This window comes from Diadema antillarum, unplaced genomic scaffold (assembly GCF_040938485.1).
Source record: "Diadema antillarum isolate AM-2024a unplaced genomic scaffold, OU_Dant_1.0 seq00001377_RagTag, whole genome shotgun sequence".
Classification (NCBI taxonomy): domain Eukaryota; kingdom Metazoa; phylum Echinodermata; class Echinoidea; order Diadematoida; family Diadematidae; genus Diadema; species Diadema antillarum.
The window spans coordinates 932,957-946,665 of NW_027272137.1; the positions used below are offsets into that span (position 1 = coordinate 932,957).

At 39.1% G+C, this 13,709-nt stretch overlaps 1 protein-coding gene across 1 annotated transcript in view; it reads left to right on the forward strand.

The window, feature by feature from the left end:
* The first annotated feature begins 1,567 nt into the window (after positions 1-1,567).
* Positions 1,568-13,709, forward strand: part of LOC139708833 (DIS3-like exonuclease 2) — a 28,347-nt gene continuing 16,205 nt past the window's right edge. The window contains exons 1-9 of the mRNA XM_071620793.1: positions 1,568-1,629; positions 6,560-6,729; positions 7,797-7,975; positions 8,712-8,991; positions 9,439-9,618; positions 10,445-10,564; positions 11,462-11,563; positions 12,266-12,419; positions 13,319-13,487. Of these exons, the coding sequence (XP_071476894.1) occupies positions 6,568-6,729; positions 7,797-7,975; positions 8,712-8,991; positions 9,439-9,618; positions 10,445-10,564; positions 11,462-11,563; positions 12,266-12,419; positions 13,319-13,487 (1,346 nt within the window). The 5' untranslated portion in view covers positions 1,568-1,629; positions 6,560-6,567. The remainder of the gene's footprint in view (positions 1,630-6,559; positions 6,730-7,796; positions 7,976-8,711; positions 8,992-9,438; positions 9,619-10,444; positions 10,565-11,461; positions 11,564-12,265; positions 12,420-13,318; positions 13,488-13,709) is intronic.

Sequence of the window (13,709 nt, forward strand, 5' to 3'; positions counted from 1 at the left end):
ACTCCACTGAATCTGGCTCCCGTGCACAAATTTTTAGTTCTTTACTAGTCCAGTTGATTTACATAAACAGATTGGCTGCTAAATCAGCACTTTTGGAATTAATTCTTCAAAACTATTATAACCATCTTTTCATGAATCCTCAACAGACCTGGCAAAAGTAATGCTGACAACATGATCATCCCATAATGAAACACTGGAGGTAGAAAAGATACTGATGTATTATCATCACATAGCATTTATCAATATACAAATTAGTAGTAAAACATGCAAATTAGGAGTTGTTTCAGATATAACACAGTTGGTATATTGCATATGTTTTCATTATTTTTGCAATGTAGGGAATACAAGTAAAGTGGATATCATGTGTTCAACGAGAAGATCAGTTACTCAGGAATAAGAAATTAATAAAACATATGCAAATTTGTATGCAATGTAGATTTTGTAAGAGTTAAACTACTAGCTTATTTTTAACACATCAGTAGCTTAATTCATTTTTGTTTTCACTTCACACTTTTTCCCACACTTCATTGATTTATTGTGCATTTTATGATTATAGTATTGATTCATTCATAATTTGACTTTATTTTGTAAATGATTGTATTAAAATGTTGTCAAAAACAAGAGATCCCCACATTCTACGGCATTATTTTGACTGACCTAAATTCAAAATTGCCTGACATTTCCTTTATGAGGGATATCTTTCGTTCCATTTCAGATAAAGAGTCTGTTCACAAAATCCGATAAGTCCATATTTGCCAAATAGAGATATTTGCGATTAAAGGTCAAGAAAAATAAAAGGAATAATAAGAAAATGTTTGCTTCTTTTGACCATAACTTCAAAAATGTACCTTTATATGTAGTGACCTACACATCATTTAAAAAGGTATTATTTTGTACTTTATGACAAAGACCGTACTTCAAAATCTTTGAAAATGGACTTATCGGTTTTTGCGAACAAACTCTTCAAATTTATATAAGGAATTTGTAAGTACATTGTACATTAGGAGCCTAGAAAGATTCCTTTGATGAAATATTGCATTGATTTTATCATATTTTTCAGCGAAGCGGAAAATAAACATGAAGCGTCAATTCCAAAGACAAGCGAAGTGCATTACATCCTTATAGATGAATAGACTAAAGAGCACCACATCTGTAACGATAATACTTCTTTTGACTAGAGAATCTTAGTGTAAAATTATCAAAAAAGTAGGAATTGGCCTAGGAATGGAGTTATGTTCAATGCTCGCAAGAGGGCAGCAGACAAAAATATGTGACTGTCATCAGCAGGCAAGGAAATGTGTACAAAACCACACGATATAGGCCTGAATATCGCACAGAGGCTATGCAGACACACACACACACAATGTCATACACACAGAAGGGACGTGATCTGTGCATTTCTCCTTGAACCACCCAGTTGTCCGTCATCTCATTGATACCCACTACATCCACACTACACACATGCAGACTGCATCATGCATGCAGCGCAGCAGCCGGACTATCACTAGTCGACTCGACACTTATCGTTTCACAGCAGTCATTTCGAGCAAGTTTCATACGGTAGGCAGTCATAAGTGGAGGATCGGATCCAGATTACACATTTCAAGGGCTTGGCGAAATATTTCAGAGGTATGTGAGGTTTTGTACATCAGTAAGCATCGCTAAGAAAAATTTTCATCTACCACTTTACAGTCTATTTGATGCGTATAAAGTCGTAAATATACGAGAGGAAAAGGAAGAAAAAACGTCGGCCTTATTTCGAGGCAATTTAATTCGACTGCAAGCTGCTACCTAGTCCCAACCGTGTTCTATGGACGTGTTGTTTACCTGCTGGCCTAGGGATGCTAGATGAGGAAACTAGGCTTCTATACACCGCATTCATATAGAAATAGCGAGATTTCAACGCTCTGATGCAATCACAACAAAAGCGGCGGCAACCGTATTCAACTCTAGTTTTGTAATGCTTTAACAACGTTTGCGCGCGGGGGCCTATGTTATCGTAAATGATAGATAAATTTAGTTATGAAAAGTGGGGCGTGGATTGTGCAATCTTGTCAACACGGTCAATAAATTAAGCAATTTACAAACCAAGCTAGCCATTATTTCATAGCAAGGATCAATGTCAATGATTTGTGCATTCATTCATACAGAGACTGGAGTGGAGGAAGTGTCCCAGAGGAGCAGAGACTTCAGTTGCAGGGAGGGAGATCTAGACTAGGTTCTAGCTAGATTCTAGATCTTGTCTATCTAACGTTATCGTTTCGGGCGATTAAATTTGACTGAAATTCCAAATCTCTTAGGTACTGAATACTGACTGTATCGATGTGTACTAATGCCTATAATGGCCACTTCTGATGTGCAGAAAGGTAAACTTGTTTGACTCATACGTACAGTGGTACATTGTCGATCTAGGTCCTTAGTGCCTACATTAGTAAATTTACATGTCCGGACTTTGTTCTTAAGCTGGCCCACGGCCCACTTGACTAACATGAGTTTTGTTGATGTGTTAACCTGTTGTGTTGAAGACGAGTCCCATTCCCAAGTACCAGTATTTGAACACAGTGTACTCAGGCAGGTGTCTTCGGGAAATGTGTGTTGTAGCAAAATCAGCCCGTCCTCAACGGCCGGGTTAAAGGGATGGTATAGTATTGACTAGTATTGGTTGAGGTGAGAATTCAGCTTTTACCTTTTTCAAGATGCTTAGAAACCATTGTATAAAATGTCAAAAAAGCATACAATTCTAAGAGGTATTATAAGTTTATTTGATAAAAATCAGTTTTGAAATGGCTGAGATATCCAAAAACAAAGCGATCCTAATAAAATGTGGGTCCCACCTTTAATTAGGATCACTTTGTTTTGGATATCTCGGCCGATTTTCATCAAATAAACTTTGTATTCCTCTTAGAATTGTATGATCTTTCATATTTCACAAAACGTTTCTCATTATCTAAAAAATGATCAGAAAATGTTGGAAACCTCTGCCCCATCTCAACCAAAGTTGTACCATCCCTTAAAGGGTGTGCCTAAGGTACTGCTCAGTTCGGGAAACCCACTCACAAGGGGGGCCCCTCCTTATAAGTAACCCGTCCCCCTTATAAGTAACCCCGTCCCCCTTATAAGTAACCCCCGGGGCACCCCTTATAAGGAGTCTCCACGTTTTTTTTGCAATGCAACGCAAAAATGAAAGGACTGCGGCAATTCGCTTGATTATGTCCATAAAGCTTCACAAGTTTCCTAGTTACTCACGAAATTTGAGCAAAATCGGTTTGAGGCATCATATCTAAAATCATGGATTTAAATGCGATGTCAAACGACCCATGCGAATGCTGAAATGCGAGCGATTACTGGCGTGAGTGTCGCCAGGCGCGGCGGCGCGGCAATGCTTAGTGCAGACGTGGCGACTGAGTACAGTACTCCGTCGCCACGTCTGCACTCAAGCATTGCCGCGCCGCCGCGCCTGGCGACACTCACGCCAGTAATCGCTCGCATTTCAGCATTCGCATGGGTCGTTTGACATCGCATTTAAATCCATGATTTTAGAAATGATGCCTCAAACCGATTTTGCTCAAATTTCGTGAGTAACTAGGAAACTTGTGAAGCTTTATGGACATAATCAAACGAATTGCCGCAGTCCTTTCATTTTCGCGTTGCATTGCAAAAAAGCGTGGAGACTCCTTATAAGGGGTGCCCCGGGGGTTACTTATAAGGGGGACGGGGTTACTTATAAGGGGGACGGGTTACTTATAAGGAGGGGCCCCCCTTGTGAGTGGGTTTCCCGAACTGTGCTTAATGTGCTCTATTTTTACTTTTGAAATCATTTGTTAGTTTGACTCTAATGGTCTTGGGTCATTCTGTATGCAGTTGTCTAGGCAGTTGTGACCAATTTGTCATTTTTTTCAAAATTTGGTACAGTACTCTCCGCATAATCGGGTAGGCTCGGGCAGAGCGTTTCTTACCCGATTAAGCGGAGTACCCGATTAACAAAAGAACACGTCTCATTCACAGTTGACACATACAATGTGTGTATGTACATTGTACATGCATTGTTTACTGCACCAAACACCTACACTGTATGCTTGAACACGCATGCTTGCACGGCACATTATACATACCTTATACACTTGCTGAGTCACGAGCAATAATTTATACTCCTTGTACGGACAAATTTGTCTTCAGAAAACTCATGTTTAAATCACTCCCCAAATGATCGGTCTTCTTTGCAAATTAACCAGAGAATGCAATTACCTGTTACACGTACATTAATTGCATGTTCATGTTTAATCACTCTTCATATGATCGGTCTTCTTTGCAAATTAAAGAGAATGCGATTAGCCGTGGAAAATTTGGCATTCATGATTTCTTAAAGTGTTTTATCTGCGATAAAATGTGGGTAGAAATGTATTAGAAGAAAATTATTTACCCATTTATGCGGAGAGGCAACCCGATTATCAGGTAAATTTAATGTGCATTGGAACTGACTTTGACATTACTACCCAATTAAACGGAGTACCCGTTTAAGCGATACCCGAATACGCGGAGAGTACTGTATTATACAGAGCCCTGTAAGTGTATCATCATGTCATAGTCAAGTCTAGAAATCTATACCTAGTGGTAAGGCTGCCCCTACTGTTCCACCTTTTACAGGGTCAAAGGTCACCATCAGGTCAAAATTTCCAAAAATGTTCATTTATTCAATAACTTGATTGTTAGTCAACAGATTTTATTCAGATATGTTAAGGAGGTGTATCTGTAGGTGGTCATTCTACATGTAAAACACTTGATGACAGCACCCTCAATGTTCCGACCTGGATGCCATGTCACATTTCTTGTTTTATGTTCTATTACTATCAGCCATATTTCTTGTTAGATTTTATTCAAACTTGCTACGGAGGTTTGTAGGGGTTATTTCAGGTACATTGTACAACGTGAACAAATGAAAAATAAAAATACATAGTGTGGATAATGTTGCGGCCTGAATTTTTACTTTGTTGTGACCGGAATTTTGTTGTAACCATGTTCGTTATAACGGGAGTGCACTGTATTGAGGTGTATGGGGAGTTATAGACATGTAGCAAAAGTTTTCATTGACAGCAGCCTCATTGTTCAGAATTTTATAGGATGACTTGTCATATTTCTTGTATGTGCTATACCAACCTCATTTCTCGTTGGATTTCATTGTATCCTGTGACAATAGCCGTAATTATGCAACATTTTGGCCTAAAAAGTCATCCAAATGGGGTATGGGGGACGGGTTCGGGGAATACATGTGCTGTGCTCAAACGGGTCCCCCTGGCGAGTGCTCTAGTTTTACTGTGAAATATTTAAGTGCTGACACCGGAGAGTTCCCAATTGTTAGTGTTGCGTACATGTAGTTACAGTTACTTGCATTCTGTATGCCCCGCACACTCACAAAACATAAATGTATGTCATGTACATTGTATTAGAATAAAGTATCAAACTTCAGTTTGAGACCAGAAAATGCATCATTCATGTTTCGTTCTAAGCAAGGCATATTACCTGTCTCTTTTTCGACAATGTTTCAACTTACCAGTGCAGTTCACTCGTATCCCACGAGACAAGCATCAGATATACATTTAGTGAACCCTGGTACTGCACTAGCCTATAAATCAATCAGACATAGCGGTCCTGATGTCTGGAATGCACTACCTCAGCATGTTCGTAACTTACAAAAAATAGTTACTTTCAAAAGGTCGATCAAACATATTCTATTATCAGCTTCACACTGAACTCCTGGGTACTATTAGCTATTAATCTTGCTGTGATCATATATTTCCCCTGAAATCGACATTTGAATGGGATTTATGAGAAATTTAATCAGTATAATTTGCTTATAATGACTTGACACTTTAAACTTTTTTTTTTGGTTCTCTCTTGTCAATGTCCGACAGGACAAACAGGCACCACACATGCATTTCTTCTTCCCCCCCTCATGTTCCTCTCTTTGTAAATACCCCCCCCCCCCAACTCATCATTTAAACTATTTGCAAGCATATAGATTGTGTGCACGGGGGTTGCAACGATTTTCAAGCTTTAAGCTTATGTTGCAATTCCTTTGCGTGTTCGTTACCTTGAATAATGTAGCTCTCTTAGAGTTGTATACTATTTCTGTAACTGCTTCTTATCAATGTATACTTATCGTATATATTATCGTATATATTCTGTCTTGGCTATATGAGATGTACTTGCATACATTTTGTATGCACTCCTATTTTGTGAACACGCATGAAATCTTGAAGAAATCTTGAATAAATAAATAAATAAATTAGACATGCTGTTGTTTAGGGATGATTATATTTGCTAACAACTCTCAATCAAAATTACTCAGTTTGAGTTCTGGATCAATATTCTCTGTCATCTGGAAAAATGGTGACAGTCACAGAATGGTAAGCAGTACTAGATTTCATCCGAATAAGTATTAATTGTGGGTACAATGTACTGACTACACTATCATAGAGGTACAGTGAGTTCTACTATGGTGTGCTAGATCATCTTCAAGTATGTGTTAATTATTCTTTTTCATTTATTTTTAAAATGCCAGGAGACAAAATGAATAAAGACCAGCTTTCTACGTCAGTGTCCTCCTTACTGGAGCTGGACAACATCTCAGTGAATCCAAGCTACTCTGCATCGGAGGAGGAAAGTGAGCGAGTTGGGATGGAGGAACTTGACACAGAGCTTGATGGAGAAGGAAAGAAGAAGAAACGTCAGGTTAGGACGAGATCTTACACATTTGGGTTCATGGCCACCTTAGTTCAGAGATATACAACACTATACATAGGTCAAGGATACACTAAAGTGTGATATACTCATAGATCAGACATTTTGTCTGTAAAGCCATGATTCATCAAACCAATTGCGAAGTAGAATTTGACTTTACTGCCCCAGGAACGGTACAATTTCAAACTTTTTTTGGTGTAGTATATCCTGGAATTAAAGACCAGAAACACATGGTTGTTACAAAGTGCTGTACATGTCTGTTGCTGACACAGATTTGTAATGATTGGCTTATATCTTATCCGCTTTCTTCTTCAACATTTTTTCCCCTTTTGGCATTATGTTTGCTTTCTTTATGTGAGGGATATAAACAAATCAATTTAGAGCAAACTTTCTGGCTCCATTCATAGCATTTGCTGGGGAATGCTGCACATTAAATGAATTGTAATTGGTCTACTGGTTTGCCACTAGACCTGTACATGACATGGTTGAAGGATGCACTGTTGTGTCACACACAAACATGCAGAGTCAATAGATGGCAATTCTGGTAAAGAGAACAGGGCTTGACACAAACTATTTTATCTCTGGTGGCCCATTGGGGCCACTGAAATGTCTCAATGTAAAATTTTGGTGGCTTGAAATAAACAAGAATATTAGAATTCAATTTTGAATCTTATGGGCCTGATCAGGCCACCAAAAGATAGCCTTTTTGAAAATTTTGTGGCCGGGCATCATGGCCCTGGGCCACTGGGCTTCCACTGCTAATGTTGAGCCCTGGAAGGGAGAAGGGAGACTTGTGCTTTTTGAAACATTTCTATTCTTGCAAATAAATAAATGCACAGTAATACAGTGGTGTGTCAATGGATAGTTTACACTTGTGGCTTTTACAATTACAGAAAGGCGTTATTGACCATTCATTTTCACTACTACCATCACCATCATACCTCAGCAGTAATATGTTCGGTGATGGAAAAGTTGCTTGACAATATTTTCTGTGGTGTATGAATTTGTTATTCATTTATTTATTTATTATTTATTAATATAAATTTATATCTGTGCAGAGAAAGAGGCGAAGGAAGAAAGGTGACTACCTGGAGAATGAAGACAGCTGTGCAGAATTTGATTTGAAGGATGGAGGGTCAGTCCAGGGTCAGCAGAGTGACCAGACAGGAGAGTCAGGGCTAGCCGTCCAGAAAGGGGTCAAGGGAGGCAGAGATCCCTCACCAGGAAAGAGTAGTCGGTGAGTGGTCGGGGTCACACTATGTCCACCCATGGACAGATCACCCTGCAGGTTTCTGTGGTTTCCACAGCAGTCGACACAGCTAGAAAGTATTTCACTCCCAAATATTAAAGACTATTTTATTCACTATCAGAACTGGCCACTGCTAGAGGCCACGAGTGAGATGCCTTTAACATGTTCCTCCTGTAGACAGAGCTCTGAGTACCCACCGAATGACGCGCTTCAGGTTTGAGGGATCAAACTGTTCTCTCTGATGCTACATGCTACAATTTTGTACAGTAACTGTAATGTCCTGTAGACCTGTGTAGGGTGAGGTCACATAGGGATAACCTTGTTTTACATATAATATTTCTGAGTATGCTGTTAGGCAGATTTACTTTGTAGCCATTCACTTTCAAAAGTCAACTGGTATGAGTATGTGCGTGTGTGTGTGTGTGTGTGTGTTTTGGGGAATCAAAATGAATGGTGAGAAAAATGTTTAACAAAATACATTCTGGCAGGGGTGTTAATAGGAAAGCTATAATTGACAAGTTGTGTGCAACTGCAAACGTCAAAGGGATTGATAGTTTGAAAAGAAAAATAGAGCTAGATAGTCTTGGTGAAGACTTGCAAAATTGCCATGCAAACTTTTGTTAGACAGGAGAAAGAATTCATGCTTTCATTTGTCTTCCTCTCAAATCACATGACCATCCCTGAAATCTGAAAGACTTTTTGTGTTTCTACTCCATTCTCACAGAGGCTTGATGGTGAGGAAGCCAGAGTCTGGAAGATTTCGGCCCAAGCTGGGAGGGGGCAGCAGTCCCTTGGGCACCAAGCTACGAGATGACAGCAGACAGAAAGGGAAGTTCCCTGGCACCTTCCCCAGAGATGGGCAGAAGGGGGTTGGGGACGGCAGCCTGGTGACCAAGATGAGAAGAGGCTCAGCAACGGCCATCCCCCAAGAACACAGCGGCTCCAACCAGGGAGGTCTGGAAAGACAAGACTCAAGTGGACTGGAGAATTACATGAGACATGGGGTGAGTTTGAGAAACTCTTTTATGTGCTCCATCCTCTTCACTCTCCTGCCAAATGCTTTGTGGAGGTCAAGTAACAGCAAATGCACTAAAAGGCCATGGAAGTCCACAGTTTGCAAATGGTCATCCCATTAATCATGTTTGTTTGTAAAGGTACAGATCATCAGGCATTGATTCTGGTAGATGAAAATCATTAGTGTCAATGTGACAAAATTGCATATATAATGAGAGTGTCACATATGGAGCCGTACTTTTGTTAAAACTACTCTCACATGATTTTGCAAAACTACCAACCTTTCGAATTGCAATTGAATTGCAATGCATGTTGTCAAGCAGCCAAGTGTCGATGATGGTATGATCTATGTTGATATGATTGTAGTCTTGAATTTGGGAAACCTTCTTTTGAATTTCAAGCAGAATTCATTCTCTTGTTTTTATGTATCCTCTCAGTCCACTGACTCTGGTCCGGGGGAGACACCCACCTACACCCAAGGAAAGAAGGAAGCAAGTAGCAAGGATAGACAGAAGAAGGGAAAGAATGGAGGAAAAGAGAAGAAACAAGGAAAGAAGGAAGCTGCTGGTCAGGCCAACGAATCGGCAAGTACCACACCCAAGAGACAGCCATTCAAGGTGAGGCACTTTACAGGCAAATTGAAGGTTCGGAGGCAAGATGTGAATTTGTGTAATATTTTAGTAGCTGTGTTTAGAAGTATTATGTACACTTAGCATTCATTAATAGTGCTTATAGTGGTCTCGAGTCATCAGTCAATTTAGATATTTTGCAGCCTCATTGCTATGCAATGCATTTAGAAATTCAAAGTAATCTGACACCTCAATGTCTTCCCTCTGGCTTTAGATAACTGTACGTTCCTTCTGTTCGGTAGACAGAAAGCACTGATAATGTAATGGCATTGTTAAAAAAACTTGATACATAAACCAAATTGTCTGCCGAAAACAGCAGAAGTTTCTCCATTGGGTTGAATTGATCTATAGACATAGTCATGCTGTCATAGTGGAAATTGTTATAGTGACAATATGTAGCAAATAATCATCTTCTTTGTGTATCTTGTACAATTGTCTATGCAGGGACTGAGGGTAATATGTAACTTTAGAAGGTTTTCTAGATCCTGAGTAGGGCACCATTTCATGAAAGTTGTCCACCCTAACAAGTTGTCTGTCTCTGACAATTTCAGTTAACTCAATCATTAAATCCTTGGTTTTGATTGGCTTAGAAGCTCTGGTCACTGACTGTTACTATGGTGCTTGTCAGAGACTGACAACTCATCAAGGCCGACAGCTTTCATGAAATGGTACCCTGGTGTGATTTTAAGTGTCAGTTATTTTTAGTCTATAGATTGCATAAGAAGGCAAAGATCTTTAGTGAGGGTTGATGTTAACTCTTCCAACTTCTTCGAAATGCTGCACCTGTGTTTCTGTCAATGTTTCTGATTCTCAGCACTTTGAGAAGCACTGGACTGAGGAGGATGTCTCCAGGGCCATTAAACAGGAGAAGGTCATCAAAGGAGTTCTCCGCATCAACCCAAAGAACTTTGAAGAGGCGTATGTTGACTCACCGGTAAGTTCAGTGCTACACATATTTTTGCTTTCTTGCTCAGAAATGTTTAGGTTATATTCTGATGATATGACTGATGGCAAGCAGTATAGTATAGATGAATCTGACTTCAGAGCACTGTAACTTACGGCACCCATGATTGGAGGGCTTCCAGAGAAGAACAAAAGCACTTTTAATGGGTTATGCAGTTAGCCAGGTGGGTTGGTATGTCAGTGCATAAATTATCTTTTGTTAGGCATAATTAAAGCCTCCAGTAAAAAAACAGTACCCAAACCAAATTTGTTTATAAGGTCTTGGTATCACGTGAGATGACTGATCGTTTCATACTCAGATATTAATGTTTACCTGACATTTATTCTTGATGAGAAGACTAGACTTTGTGGATTTTACAGCATATTACTATATAAAGGTCATGTTACCCTGTCCTTGCATATGAATTTTACTCACAATCTCATTACTTCACCTGAAGATTATTTACCATAAAAAGCTGTTTATGGAATTTCTCTTACCAGCTAATGCTTATTGTGTAGGCATTAATCACATTAAGTAATATACTCTTAATAATCTTGATAGTGACATGGTATATAGTGAGGTTGGTACACACATGGTATGTTAGTGAGGCTGATACACACATGATGTGTTCGTGAGGTTGATACTGACATGGTACAACAAAAGTATGTAGTGAGGTTGATACATATGCATGTCTAATTTGTTACTTGATTTTGTGCTATTGACTTAATATCAAATACACACTCTCAATATAAGCATTGTGTAAAAAAAAAGAAAAATATTAATATGTATGTTTATGTATATAAAGCCCAACTCAAACCATGAACCACACACACAAATCATTCTGGATTCATCATTGATTGTTCACGGCATGTGACCTTTGACCCACAGGATGGTGGCACTGATATCTTTATTAATGGAGTCCATGCTAGGAATAGAGCTCTTCATGGCGATGTGGTCGCCGTTCAGATCTTGTCGGGACAAATAATCATGGTAAGAAAAAACACATACATACTAAAGCCTGTTTGTAATATATATATACAATTGTAATATTCCACCATGAAAAATCAAAAGCCTCTGCATTGATTCCCAGGGAAAATGTAAGAAGAGAGAGAGGAAAAAGACCCTGGGAACATTAGCTACAGAGACAAATTAGATATTAATAGATACGAGGAAGTAAAACACTGAGAAGTACTGTATAGAAGTGAAGTGGTAACAACATAGATTGAGTGATTAGTTGGTCACTGGATATGTGTGTGTGTGTGTCTATGTATATTATTTGTGTAGAGAAATGATAGTGTACTATGTGTGCATGGTGACATTAGTTTATGTATTGAATAAGCATAGTAATAGTTACAGATAAATGGGTACGTAATTAGTCACATCAATAGGATGGTTGTTGTTGGATACTTAGGTTAAGAATTGAGCTAGGGTAATGAATGATAAAAATGTATGCATACTTGTATATTCCCATTCTCCCAGCTGTTGCGACAAGTGCTCCATACAGTCTATTACATGTATTTGAAGAAGGAGTTCCGAATAGGAGTATGGTGTGTTCCTCCTCGGTAGCATTGATGCCTTTGTGTAGTTCGATGGCTGAGAATAGTAGATTTAAATGGTCATGTATGTTCCTTGTAAATGCATTTTTTTTTTTTTTGTGGATGAAGCTATGTGATTTAATCTCCTAATTTGCAGACTCCTAAATCCCAGAAGACGAGTACCCCAAGGAAGCTCCTTGCAAACCAACCTGTCATTGCTGTATCTGAGAGTCCAGACAGGCCTGGCTCAGCAACCCCAGGGTCATCCACACCAAAGAAAGTTGGTGGGAGGTACTTCTTTGGTAGCCAGGGTAAGATAATGAAGTTTATAATTCATATTTTCCCTCTCCCTCTTTTTCTCTCATCTTTCTTGTATGTATTTTGAATGCCTTCACCCAAAGGGCATCAGAGACATTATCTTTTCTGGTTGTCTGTCCTTTTATGAATTTCATCAGAAGTTTCAAGTATTGAGTTAAGTTTATGGACAAGGTAGATATGACTTGACAATTATTTGTGATAACATGATAGTGCTGATTAATCAGTGGTTGAGGTCAAAAGGTCACTGCACTGAACACTTCATATTTCAGCCATTTCTTCATGTAGGAATGTCCAGTGGTTATATGTTCAGAAGATTAGAGATGAATAAGCAAGTTCTGTAGTTGTTTGAAATGAAAGGGATGAGGGGTCAAAGACCAAGATCAAAGACCAAGATCAAAGGTCACTCAAATCATATAAAAGTGCTGCCTTCTGGTCATGGATGTCATCAGGGGATCCAAATGATGCATTAAAAGTTTAATGCATAGAAGTTATTGGGAGATATTTCCTTTGTGCAAAGAAGGTATATAGCTTCACCCTAGGTCAGTTGTCAAGATGAATGAATTAATCAAAATATCTGTGAAGGGCCATGTTCATTTGTGGCACAAATGAAAGTTATAAAAGGTAACTCCCTTTAGTGTCCCATTAGAGGTGAAGTTCAAAAAGATGAAAATTGCATCCTCTGCTTTCTTATCAAGATGAGCGCATTCTGTTAAAAGAAGAACATTATCATACCTCCATGCTTTCCCATGAAGTATGCTTTAACCCGTTGAAGATGATTTCCGATTATACTCGCCCAAGCGTCTATGGGAAATGCGTGTTGTAGTAAAATCAAACTGTCCACAGCTGATTAATCAGTCGAGGCAACCATTGTTTTTTCGCTGTTGATATTCAGGTGAGTTTGATACCAGTAGCCTGAATGAGATGGAGCTATCAGACAACCTCAACAGCCTCCATCTCAACGACTCTGAAGCAGCTTTTGGTTTCGCCGACGTCTCAGCTACATCTGGAGAGGAGCAGGACAAGGTTGGGGACCTGAGTCGCCGGGAGTGGTCAGATGCAAGGTTTGTATCAGAGTTCCATTTTGTGAAGCTGTTTTAATCTTTTGTTATCAGGCTTCCAACCTGTAGGTGACAGTATGCATCACCAATGGCTTGTGTCAAACTTTAATCTAATTTTTAATGTGTAGTTCTCTTTGATGTATGTCTAAAACGGTATTCATATTTTGCATGTTTCACACTGACTCAGGAACTGATACACAACTTGTCAGCAACTCAAATAGTAAG